The 14,004-nt window shown below is 38.4% G+C and overlaps 1 protein-coding gene across 4 annotated transcripts in view; it reads left to right on the forward strand.

Moving 5' to 3' along the window:
• Positions 1-14,004, forward strand: part of EMB2771 (E3 ubiquitin ligase) — a 112,839-nt gene that overhangs the window by 41,753 nt on the left and 57,082 nt on the right. For all 4 annotated transcript variants that reach the window (XM_077376910.1, XM_077376913.1, XM_077376911.1 and 1 more), the window contains 2 exons: positions 3,094-3,584; positions 13,268-13,727. In XM_077376910.1, the coding sequence (XP_077233025.1) occupies positions 3,094-3,584; positions 13,268-13,727 (951 nt within the window). The remainder of the gene's footprint in view (positions 1-3,093; positions 3,585-13,267; positions 13,728-14,004) is intronic.

A 14,004-nucleotide genomic window follows, 5' to 3' on the forward strand; every position in this document is an offset into this window, starting at 1 on the left:
TCCTCGTACTAGCTCATCTTCTAGGGAAGTTCTCGATGGTGGTGAGGATGACCCTTGGCCTGATTCGGGTAAAATCCTCCGTTATAACAATTCAGGGTTTCCATCTTTATCTATCGCGGGTAGGGAAGTGGAGAAACGTATGGGCTCCTTAGAGCTTGCCTGATAGGGAGAACGAAGAATCCTAATGAGACCTTGCAGGAGCTCTGGAATTGGGCACAAGCGTCCTGGGAAATCCCATCTTTACATTGCCCCTCTATATTGGCGACAAATGAAGTTCTCTTTATGTTTGAATCTGAGTCTCAAGCATTACAGATTCTTGCTAAGGGATCTGAGGCCTTGGACAATCACTTGCTCTCCCTCTCACCATGGAAAAAAAAATTCATTCAGGCTGAGGAGGCTCTTTGGGTTTGCTTTTTCGGTATCCCATTGCACGCCTGGGTTGTCTCAACGGTGGAGGCGCCAGGTGCCCTCTTTCGTAAGGTTGTAGAAACCAAGATGGAAGGTAACCATCAAAACTGCATGAGTTATGTCTCGGCCAAAATTGTAGCTCCCCGCTGGCACTTTCTTACTTCTTGTGTTAAGCTCAAAATTTCAGACCAGACCTATACCGTTGGGGTTGAGCTTTCGCAGGAAACCCCCGCTCCAGCTATTCCTGGATTGGGTTCTTGTTCGTCGGAGGAACTACCTCTGGCGAGGAAAGGGTGTTTGCCTGGCGAGCCATTGAACCCCGTAGGGATTTCAAATTTCAAATCTACCCAATCAAATCTTCAGGTCGGTGCGCCCAAGAAAGCCCATTTGGCTCAACCCGAAAATCTGTCGGTAAGTCCCAAGATACCTAAACCTAGAAACTCTACCCCTGGGCGGAAAATTGATTGCTTGGACACGAATACCAAGCCAGCTGGCCTGCACTTAAGAGTCAGAAAAAGCTTTGACTATCGAGCCACTGGAGGTGTCTATGATAGTTCTAATCCAGTAGCCAAGGGGCCAAGCTCTCAAGGAATTATGAAAATACTGGAGAATACCTTGGCTTCGAAATCAGGATCAAGGAAGATAAATAACAGATTGTTCAAGCTCCTAAAATCTTTTTCTAAATTTGGTAGGTTAGGTCCCATATGCAGCTAATTTCATAGTTTTGGGCCCTGAATGGATTCCCCTAGTTTCGGGTCTATACCCTGGCACTGGATAGGGGGTGGGTCCAGGATTGGACTATTACTAAATTTCTTTCTTAGTTAGTTTTGAGTCAAAGGTGAGGTGGGCGGGGGAATATGCAAGCGACCATCAAATCTCTGATCTATGCAACTGCTTTCAACTCTCACCTTGGGAAGGTGAGCAGGGTCCTTTGGATGGGATGGCTCTCTTAAAGTAAAAACTGAGCAGAATTTGCAAGGTTTTATGGGCATCCTTCATATCTAAGCAAGTAAAGATGGAAGAACAATATCCCTTCCGCCATGAATCATCTGCATGTCCAGGAGGCTTCAGTAGGAAGCTGCTCATGGAGATTATGGTGTTGGAAAAAATCCTTCACAAGATGAGAAGAATGACTTATGATGAAAGGATAGCCTCCATCAACGCCCCCTCATTTCATGAGATCTCTGGAGATCTACCAGAAGATAGGAGCCGCCGGAGGAGATTATGGGACCTTTCGAAGGAGGTAGCTATTTCCTATCTGGAGGAAGAAATTGAGACTCGATCAAGCCTTGGCTTTTTGGAAAGAAATCCAGAAGAGGTTGACATGGGTTTGCCGACTTCCCACCTCCAAAGCCTTCTGGACGAGCTTGGGAAATGCTCCTCTTAGTTGAACTCGGCGGGGTTGGGATGGCTTTGAGTCTTGAACAAATTCCTGAAATTTTGATGGTTGTTGGTGGAGGGAGATGCTGGATGAAGGGTGAAAAGACTGTAGGATAGGGTGTTTGCCTCGGTATGGTCGGGGTAAGCTTCTTATGGTAAGGACTGTGAGCAATGCATTCGATATGTTTTATTTACCCTTTTTGGCTCAAGGTATGCCCTGGCCAGTTTTATTTGATGCTATATATTGCCAGGTGGGACTCCTGGTCCCCATTGTAATTTTCTATAGTATCAATGAAAATATGTCATCTTTCAAAAAAAAAAAAACCAAATATTAGTGGGCTGTGATCAGGGCCTTACAGGATTGAGAGTACTTTAGTTCTTGCTCTGATACCAAGCATAAATTGTGAGATGGATGACAGGAAAGAGAAACAAGATGGAAGAAAAGGAGGAAGAGATGGAAGACTTGGGAGAAAACGTGTGAGAGAATTAGATTGATGTGGTCGACCAGTCTATCCCTTCCTTACTGATTAATAACACAATTTTGCCATTTGTAACTGCAAAAGAGAAAATTACACTCATACCCCTCTAAAGAAGAAGTAACCCCATAATAACCCCTATATCTACATAAATTGAAGCATTCTTAATGAAAAGTTTCTAAAGAAAAAGAATAAGGTTACGACTTATGAATAGAATAGATGCAGCACATTGCATAGATCTAGCATAATAACACACCACAAACACATGGATCTAGCATAATAACACACCACAAACACATTGCTGTACTTATATAAGCAGTCGAAACAAAGGTAAGAGAAATTCTCATGTATTATTTTTCCTGTGAGTGTCTCTGATAGTTCTGCTATCTGCGGTTGGTGTTTACAAATATTTGGCGCCCTGTATTCAAGGGTTATTTGGTGGAAACTGGAAAGACTTCTTTGAACTCATCTCTCAAACGTAAGACCTGTGCAGTCAGGCAGAGGACATCAAATCCAAGATATTTATTTGAATGCTTAAATTCAAGTCTCAAGCCATCTTGTCCAGGAGTTAGCTTCACTATGCACATAGACAAGGCACCAAGGAGATTATATTCCAGACAAAAGCAATATAATGTCCATGCAATTTGGATTTTGAGTGTTTTGTAACTTTTTTACGCATGGTTTCTGGGATTGTTTCACTTAGACAACACCATATGTACTATCTAGGAATTGATCTTCTTGCATTATTCTATTTAGGGATTGATTTTTGGTGTTCCATTTGTTACTTTCGGCCTGTGTAATGGCATTGCTATGTTTGATGTTTCTGCAGATGTTTAGATGTGCATTGCGACGCAGCCCGTCATCAACTCTGGCAAATGACTGCATCACAGCAATGGCTGAGGGGCTACATCCATCTTTATACAATCACTTTGTTTCCCTTCTCTGGGGAGATAATGCTTCCGCCTATTTGTCTAATGCTGATTCTGGTGTTGATGCAGAATGGGATTCTTTTGTCAGTGTTGTGATGCATCTATGCAGGAATTCTTGTTTAATTCCTCAAAAACAATCCAATATGATTCCTGGTTCAACTTGGGAGTTTCTAATCAACAGCAAGTTTCACATGAATTACTGCAAATTTGCCTCTATTACTGGAATTTCTTTTCCTTGTGCACCTGTCTCGTTCAATTCTGATCGCTCTGGTTCATACATACTGGATGAACATGCCCGAGAGAAGTCATTCTATGCCCAGCTTTTGGTGGAGACACTGGATTCCCTTCATGCACTCTATGAGAATTTGAAGCTTGATAACCTTCGGAAGCAGTATGACCCCTTTCATTATATGTTTTCATATGTGTTATTGATGTCTGGTTTTGATTTATGACTGCATTATGAAGTGCTTCATATGGTAGTTTGCATGTGCAAATTTAGCAATTGTATTGAGCTTTAGATTGTTCATATGTTTGCATGGCATCTTATCAGCCCTGAAGGTTTATACTTCTTAAATGTAACATCGGCGGTTGTATCCGCCAATGCAACACGAATTCCTATTTCCTCCCTTTTCTTTTTAGCATTTAATTTAGTTTCAATTGCTTTTGCCGGAATTAAGGGTTGTATACCAAATCCCACCAAAATATACTTGAATAAAGCTTAAAAAGACCAAATCGAAGCATGAATTGACTTATCGAATGCAAATTTGTTGAAGTGGGGGCTTTTTTCTATTTGAGGTAAAAGGCCTAATGTTCTCTCTACTTTATATGTGGATTAGCTATAGAGCATATAAAATATGAATTATATCTTCTCTGTATTTTTCTAATCTTTCATTTTTAGTATACGATTTGTTTTGTATTCATTTTTTGATGTTTTACTTGTATTTTCGGTGTAGGGTTCTAATATGATGCATGGACATTTTTTTAAAGTTTGAAGTACAAGTGGGGCACATGTTCAATGATCCAAACCATTTATCTATTAGAGCATGCATAAAAATCCACTCCCCTCGAATGATTTTAACCCTCCAATTTGTGGCTGTGAATATAAAGAGGGTTACAATCGTCTAGTGGGATTGGATTTTGATGAATCCGTAGCAAGGCCGAGGAAATAAATGGTTTGGATCATTGAGTAAGTCGGCCCCTTGTACTTTTGCCGGCTGATAATTTCCTTGAAAAATATACGCATCTGTTGTATTAGAACTCTTTGTAGGCTTTATCTATGAAGTTATGCATCTATTTTCTTATTTTACATTTGCTTATTTTTTTTATCGTTCTTTCTATTGCAATTTTATTTCATATATAATATACTACTTGTAGTACCTTTCCTTACAACCTTGTGTTGTGTGGTTGCATACATACTTAGACTGTTCATTTCACCCCTTCCGGGTAAACACCCATTACGGGCGAAATACCAGCGGCTGGAGGAGCAGCTGGACCTATGGAATAGCCCACATCTCTTTGTTTGTGGTTTAGATCATTGAGCTAGTATCCCCCACTTGTACTTTTGCCTGCTGATATTTTTCAACACATCCATCATATAACAACCCTTTTTAGGCGTTATCTTCGATGTTGTGCATCTATTTTCTTATTTTTTATCGTTTTTTGCAATTTTATTTTATATATAGTATACTATTTGTACCACCTTTCCTTATAACATTGTGTTACTTTTGTAGTTGCATACATACTACTTTGTTCATTTCTCTAGTGGTTCACTTGTTTTTACACTTTTAATTTATTGAAGATAAAAAAAATGATAGACAAAGAGATACTATTAGGAATAAGAGGCTCGTTGTACGCTAGAAACATTATATATCATATTTTGATTATATATATTTGTTATAAAGCTGTGCAGAAAATTATTTAAAATTAAACAAGAATATGTAGTGCGAGACCACAAGCCGAAACCACAATGATATGCACACTTTGAGCTTAGTTTTTCTGGCAGTGATATAACACCCTGACAAAGGCATGTTGCCGAACCACCAAAATCTTGCATTTCTTACTTTGTGTGATTGCATTTCTTGCATCTCTTCTTGTTGCTTTTGCTGCAAAGCGTGTTTGATCCTCTTTTGAGAGATTAGAAATATGATGCTTTCTACAGAGTAGTATCAGATCCACCGGGTTTTGTGATTGCAGCGATGACGAGCACCAAGTTCGAGATGGAGAAATTCAATGGGACATGCAACTTCATCCTATGACGAAGTTGCATCAAGGTCTGGTGAAGGGTTTATTAGGGCTAAGGTAAGAAACCAGAAAAGATGAGCGACGTCGATTTGGAAGAGCTTATATGCAGGCAATTAGTGTAATTCGCATGCGTTTGGCGGATGAGTTTATTTACCACATAATCGGCGAAGAGAAGGCTACTGAGATTTGATGCAAGCTCGAGTCTCTACGGGGTGAAATTGCTAACCAAAAAATTGTTTCTCAAGAAGTAACCATATGCTCTTCGGATGGAAGAAAACTCAAGCTTGTTAGGACTTCTCAATACTTTCAACATGAAGGTCTCAGAACTCTTGGCATCTCTACGATTCTCCGACGACCACTTCGTCACTACCCTCTCTTTGGGAAGGATACGTTGCTCACAATCATAGTTTTATATTTCGGCAGAAATATTTCAGTGTCGGTTTGGACCGAAACGGAAACTACATTGAATCGTAAAAATACAGGATTCCGAAATTTCTTTTTTCACCCCTTTTTACAAAATTTCCACTGAAATGTTGAAGATTTCCCCCGAAATTTAAAAAATTACCCCTGAAATATTAAGATTTCCACTGATATCCGAAATTTCCACCTAATCAATTGATCTTTTCATTCTCTCCGTTGTTCAGATGCTTGAAGAAATCATGTTTTATTCCTTTTTCTTTTCTTGTTTTTTCATATTGATCTTGATTTCTGATTTTCCCCTCTTTTCTCTCCCACATTAGTTTTGTTTTTATACAATGATGTCTCTTCCACGGTTGTTTGTGGCCTTCCAGATTTGCCAAGCAAAACGATGCATTACTTTTATTTTGCTATAAGCCTGTTGGCTGCATACATGCCTCCCTTTCCTTTTTTCTGTAGAATATAGAAATGACCAAATTTTCCGTCAATTTCACTTTTGTCTTTATTTTAAAGATGAAATCCCAATTTTGTAGTGTTTTCTTTAAGAATATAATATGGCAGCATATGACTTGTTCTCTTCCAGCTCACATTGAAGTTGAGGATACTAAACAAGATGGGGTAGATAATCGAGATGCATAATACTTTGATAAAAATTACAATTTAGTATGGCTTTTTATCTAGGCTCATGAACAATTGTTATGTTTAAGTCAATGTTTTTCTAAAAATTTTGGTGTTAACTTTTACATGTAGAGAGATATTTTTAGGATTTTGATGTTACCTGTACATGTATAAAGATACGCAAGCACGTGCAAACATACCCTTTTTTAATCCGTTTTTCATTTTTTTGTAACGCCCTGACACAACCGTGTAGATATTGTCCAGTTCTAGGCCGCAGCCCTCCCCGGTTTTGTTCTTCCCGCAGGAAAACACGTCTTCACAGGGAATGGGGGTCTACGACATATAACCTAGAAACTTTCTCTCTCCGCTTCCGATGTGTGACTAATACAATCCACCCCCCTTAAAGGGTCCAACGTCCTCGTTGGCTCATCGTGCTAGAGGAGGTACGGCTCTGATACCATATTTGTAACTCCCCGACACAACCGTGTAGATATTGTCCGGTTCTAGGCCGCAGCCCTCCCCTGTTTTGTTCTTCCCGCAGGAAAACGCGTCTTCACAGGGAATGGGGGTCTACAACATATAACCCTGGAACTTTCTCTCTCCGCTTCCGATGTGGGACTATTACATTTTTTAAAAACCAAAACTTATTAAATCTGGATTTTTCCTCCCGTTTTTTTTGCCTTATCACGTTTTGTTAACTATGTTCAGGACAACAATGTACACCACAGTGAAGGTATACATGACTGTTCCCTTGGATGTTTTGGGCCCATTACTAGTGAGATCAGGAGGTGATATGGAGCGTGGTTTTAAATTTCGACTGAAACGTTTCGTCTCGGTCGAAATGTTTCGGTTTCGGCACAAACTGAAACAAAATTCACATGAAGTCGTTTCTTTACAAGATTTCGCCGAAAATTTACCGAAATTTCACCGAAATGTTGCCGGAATTTCTGTGGAAATTTCATTTTTTGACTTTTTACAAAATTTCCACCGAAATTTTAAGAATGTACACCGAAATGTTATAATTTTCACCGAAGTTTATGAAATTTCAATCGAAATTGACGCCGAAATTTTAAAAAAATAAACGAAATTATAATCATATTTTTACATGATTTCAGCCAAAATTTCGGCCCGAAACTGACACCGAAACCAAAATTTAAAACCTTGATATGGAGTACTTTATTACCTTAATTGGTGACTACTTGAGGAAGATATGTGCATAGTTTTAAATTTCGGCGGATATCCTAAATTTTGGCCGAAATATTTCGGTGTTGGTTTGGACCAAAATTGAAAGTACATTGATCGAAAAAATACAGGATTTCAGTGAAATTTCGCCTAAATTCTGAAATTTCATTTTTCACCTTTATTTATAAAATCTCCACCAAAATGTTAAAGATTACCACCAAAATTACCGAAATTTCCACCGGAATCTTGTACATTTTGGTTGAGTTTTTTTTTTTTTTTTTTTTTTTTTTTTTTTTTTTTTTTTTTTTTTAAAAACAAAAAATTTCTCAAGGTTTTACATGATTTCGGCCGAAATTTCCACCTAAACTTTTCGGTTTCGGTGGGGCGGGAACTGACATTTAAATCCTTGGGTATGTGTGCATTTCATGAAAAGAAAGTTTGACGTCTTATCTAAATTCAAGCATTGGTTGGCAGAAGTTGAGAATCATATGGAAAAGCGACTGAAATATCTACGGACTTGTAATGGAACGGAATACAATGATGGTGATTTCTTAGCCTTCAACAAAGACCAAGGAATCAAGATTACTTCACTAACCTAGGTACTCTGTAACGGAGCGGTATAGCTAAACGGGTGAATTTGCCCCTTCTTGAAAGAGCTAGGGCTATGAGACTATTCAAATTTATCAAAGATATTTTGGACGGGTGCAATGTGTATGACATGCTATGTGATAAACAAATCTCCATCTACAACAATTCACTTAGATTTATGGTCTAGAAAGTCTATTGATTTCTCTGTATTCCGTATAGTTGGATGCCTAGCTTATGTGCATATTCGGAGTGCAGAAAGGAGCAAGCTAGATGTTAAGACCCAACAATGTGTATTTCTCTGTTTTTAGAAAAGGATGAAAGGATATAAGCTATGGGATCTTACTATGAAAAAGATGGTGATTAGCCGGGATGTGATATTCGATAAGACTATTATGTTGAAAACTAGTGGGCCGATAGAAGAATCATGGGATGTAGATGTTGAAGAAAAACATGATACAACACAATTCAATATTGATGATTGAAGATTATCCGATAGTAAGAATGACATGATGAAATCTTCTAGGGAAGAACCATCATGTAGCAGTCATGATGTCGTCACATAGCATAACACGATCAAAGCCAAACTGGAATACTAAGCAACCAGTCAGGTATGGTTTTGGTGATTTTGTTTCTTTTGCTTTATTTATTGCTAGCGAAGAAAGTCAGTGTTTTTAGGATGCTATGAGTGGCAGGGAAAGTCATAAGTGGGTTGTAGCTATGATAGAAAAGATGGAGTCACTCCATCGAAATCATACTTGGGATCTTGTGCAGCTTCTCAAGGAAAACAAGACAATTGGATGGAAGTTGATATATAGGAAGAATGAGGCATTTTGTGATACAAGTGGAGAAAGGTACAAGACCCGTCTAGTCGTGAAAGGATATGGCCAGAAAGAGGGCATTGTTTAAAACGAGATATTCTCACAGGTGGTAAAGCACACCTCGATTCGGGTATTGTTGAGTCCAGTCATAGGGCATACTTTAGAGCTAGACCAGATGGATGTTAAAACAATATTCCTTCGTGTCGACTTGGAGGAGCAATTCCGTATGGAACAACTATAGGGATTTGTTGAAAAAGGCAAAGAGGATCACATGTCTCTATTAAAGTGGTTTCTCTACGGGTTGAAGTAGTCACCTAGTTTGATGTTCGATTCATTTATGACGCCGATTGGGTACAAATGAAGTAACTTTGATTGTTGTGTTTATTATTGTGCTATTGATGATAATTCATACATATATTTTCTTCTATATGTTAAGGATATGCTAGTTGCTACTTACACTAGGCAAGAAGTCGATAGGTTAAAATCTATTTAAGTCAAAAATTCGACATGAAGGATATAGGTTCTACTATGATCCTTGGGATGGAAATTAGATGGGACAAGAAAAAGAGAGTGCTTTTGCTTTGCAGGCCAAGTACATTGAACACGTGTTACAGAGGTTCAACATGAAAAATGCAAAACCAGTCAGTATTGCTTTGGCGTTGGTGTGTCACTTCAAGCTGGGTAAGCACTCATGCCCATCTTTGGATGAGGAACGAGCATGCATGTCTAACATCCCTTATGGTAGTGCCATTGGTTGTCTAATAATGCTAAGGTCTATACAAGGCCAGATATGACACAAGTTCTGTGTAGTAAGTAGATATTTGTCGAATCCGAAAAAGGAGCATTGTAATGCAGCTAAGTGGATTTTCAGATACTTACAGGAACTAGATGATTTGGCCTGTTCTTTGGATCGGTAAAATTCAAGATGAATGACATGCTATTTAGATTCAGACCATGCAGGAGACTTGGATGAGAGGAAATCCACTACATGCTATATGTTCACATTAACAGGCGAGCCCAAGGTTTGAAATTTCGGTTTCAGTTTCGGTTGAGTCCGAAACCGAAATTTCGGTGATTTCGGTGTAAAGCTTAAAATGTCGGCCGGAATTTTTAAAATTTAGGTATAAATGTCAGTTTTGGTCCAGGCCGAAATCCGAAATTTAACCATGGGCGAGTCTATTTCTTGGCAGGCTTCTCTTCAGTTTAAGATTGCCTTGTCTACGATAGAGGCATAGTACATGGAAGTAGGAGAGGCTGCCACAGAGGCTATTTGGCTAGCTTGATTGGTTCATGATACTGTCTGAAGCAGGGAGAAGTCTTGTAGCACTGTGACAATCAAAGTGCCATACATCTGGCGAATAATATAGTGTGTAATAGGGCTATACACATCCATGTGAGACATCACAAATTAACAGAGTGGGTGGCCAATCGAATTATTTACTTGAGGAAAATACATACAAATGACATTGCAATGGATATGTTTGCAAAGTCAGCTACAACAACTAAATTCAAGCACTTCTTGGCCTTGGCCAATATCAGTAGTTGTTGATGATTGATGGGGCAACCCTTGGAATGGGGTGGGCACCTCATGTGCAGGAGGTGTATAGCTGTGTTCTAGAGAGTACACAATGGAGTTGATCTTTAGGTAGTTGAAGAATTCAAGGCAAGGTGGAGATTGTTGTTTTCCTTGTATTTTGGCGGGGATACAACACCCTAGTGAACTACTATGCGTGACGAACACTTATCTCGAGCTAAAGGGTATTTCGGTAATATCTTTATGTAGTGTCATAACGCTAAGTCACCTTTTAGGGTTATGAGTTGTGAGGATCTGTGAGTTTTTCTTGTCCGAGAGTAAAGGAGAGTTTTGCTATCATAAACTGAAATAGTGGAACTTTTTTCCCGTAGATGTAAGCACGCTCTCGAACCACTCAAATCTTGTGTTCTTGCATTGTGTGACTGTGTTTCTTGCATCTCTTCTTGCCGGGTTTTGCTCCACATCATGTTTGATCATATTTTGAAAATTAGAGATCTCTCGGTTTTGTACAGTTTCATTATAGTGTATACTATTTTGTTGCTTTTAGTGCGAAACCAATAGCCGAAACTTGTCCTTTTAGGTTTCCTCCTTCAATTTGATTCAACTTCTATGACTCACTTAACTGAAGAAAAGATTTTGCTGTATCCTATATGTTATGATGATGACATGTGAAACTCTGCTTAGCATGTTGGACCATAGCAGCAGGAAACTCCTTGGCAGGTGGGAAACTCGTTTACCCTAAAATGTATTTTGGAAAGGTGGGAAACTCGTTTCTCCTAAAAGGTGGGAAACTCATTTCCGAAATGCCCGAGTCGTTTTCCCTAAAAGGTGGGAATCTCGTTTCCGAAATGCATGAGAAGCATATAAGAAACTTATATGAAACACGTGAGAAACATATGAAAAACCGGTAGAAAATGTATGTGAAATGTGTGGGAAATATGTCCGAAACTTGTGAAAATCATTTAAAAAAAACACACAAAAAAATTGTGGAATAGATATTAAAAAGGAAAACAACAACGTATACCGTAATAAAAACTAAAAGTAAGAAATATCCAAAAAGAAATTTGAACTTAACAAAATTTAAATCTATATAACCATATATTTCATGTTTTCCTTTGTGTTTCACATGCGTTTTCATTAACATTTCTCTATCATTTCTGAAACTTTTCTAATGTGTTTCCTAAGACATTTCGGGTATGATTTTTTTTATTGTTTCCCCGTTTCTCGTTTCCCCTCTATTTTTTTCTTGCGTTTCTCATTTTCCTTCCCATATCCGTTTCCCACGCCGACAACTATGTGTTGGACACATGATAAAGCTATCTTTTAGTATTTCCTTTCAATTTATCAATGGAGGAAAGAAGGGCTAAATCCTTAGGCTAAACATTATCGCTGGATAGAATGTTGACTAGGGTGAGAAAGAACAAGAGATTATGGTACTGAATTACCCATAATGCCATAAGAATTGGATCTGCTACACGCATGTGTAGCTATAGGGTGCATCAGAGACTCTACATAAGATGCTATTGCATGCTTGTATCTCTTTGAAATATAGCATTTTCTAATGGCAGTGGCTTGGAGAACTCATTGGCACTATTCTCTTTGGCAATAAATTTTCATAAGATGCTAAAAATGGTTATGTTAATATATTTTGACAGGTATGTCATTCTAAAATTAACTGCAAAAATAGATATACTCATGGTTTTAAATTTCCACCAAAACCTAAACGAAACGATCAAAATGTTTCCATTTCTATCGCCAATGAAATGCATACTGTTACCCAAATGCATCTTGAAACCAAAATTATGATACATGCACAACAACGCATGTCACTAGGTGTTTGATGTTGTTCAACCATTATGGATGTCGTGTCGTTCATGTTACTAGGTGTTTGATGTTGTGTATTTTGTGCTTATTCACGCATTTCCTAAAGTTTCACCTCAAATGTCTATCATTTGCATATGTTTCGATACGTTTTCATAATTTTATAGGACTTCCCTCGAAATTTTCATCCAAAACCGACATGTTTCCATTTCCGTCACGACCGGAACACATACGAGAAGGTGTTAAAGGATTGTAGCATTTTGCTTGTATGAGACTATGAGAGTTGTGTGAACCAAGAAATTCATTTTAAAGTATTTTACTAGCTGTGTATAGGAAGGAGACCTTTACTATAGTAGCTAGGAGATGTACATCCAGTGATAGAACTCAAAACTCATTAATCATATATGCCACGCAAGGGCTTTGGTTTTTGGGAAGGAGAAAGATATAGAGGATTTGATGTTGTTCCTGGTCACATTTTTTTATGAATGACCATGTTTAACTGTCACATCAGATCAATTCTTGTGGCATCTGTATGATATCATTTTGGTGGATTTTGTTTTCTTCTTGGCTGATTTTATTTCTTTGATGAGGGACATAGCAGTTTTTTAGATAGAGCTATAGTGTAGTGTTTCTTTTGGCCTGATTTGTTCAGCAACTGTGCGAAACAGATTTTGTGCTTTATTTTATTTTTATTTCTTTCCACTCTTTCTTCTTTGATGCATTTTTTGGTAGGTAAGCTGGGATTGAACCTCCGACCTCTAGGTTGAAGAACAAAGCCTTGACCATTGAGCTAGAGGCTCAATCCCTTATTCTTTGATGCATTGTAACAGTAACGCCAAATATTTGTGCTTACAGGGACATAAGACTTCTTGTTATTCTTGTATCCAATATTGCCAGTTACCTGGGTGAGATGAATTTTGTGGACCATTATCTTCGTGATTTCCCTTATCTCTCACCGGAAGTTGGGATTTTTCCTTCTTCTTTTGTTCCGAAAATCCCACCATCATTATTTAGATGGCTTGAAAGCTGTTTGCAGTATGGTTGCCATTCACCTAATATTAATGACCTTCCACCTCTAATATATAAAGATGGAATTTATGTCGTTAGCCTGGCACGGAAAATAGTGTCTTTCTACAGTATATTATTGGGATCAGAAAGGACTGGAAGGAAACTTTCTACGGGAGTATATTGTAATATTGCTAGTGGATCATCCCGTAACTCTGAGGAACTTACTGTCTTGGCAATGGTTGCCGAAAGATTTGGCCATCAGCAACTGGACTTACTACCTGCTGGAGTATCTCTTCCTCTGAGACATGTGAGTTCTTTTTCCCTGATATTTCCTAGTGTCTGATGGGCTAGTAGATATTTTCAATTTTTGCCTGCAAATAGAATCCAGTGTTAAAGAAACTAATGAATATTTGAAAACATTTTTGTGGAAAAGTATTACGCTCTAAGAAAATAGTAATATTGTGTGCTAATTATTGGAAGAGGAATTCTAGACTCACTAGAGCCCTTGCAAAAAAGGGAGCAAAGGGCGCCCTCATTGGTCAGATTCCATTTAAGATGGCATAGAAAATGATGATCACAACTGT

This window comes from Tasmannia lanceolata, unplaced genomic scaffold, assembly GCF_043159265.1.
Source record: "Tasmannia lanceolata isolate RefF3 unplaced genomic scaffold, GAP_Taslan_0.1 ptg000002l, whole genome shotgun sequence".
NCBI classification, from domain to species: domain Eukaryota; kingdom Viridiplantae; phylum Streptophyta; class Magnoliopsida; order Canellales; family Winteraceae; genus Tasmannia; species Tasmannia lanceolata.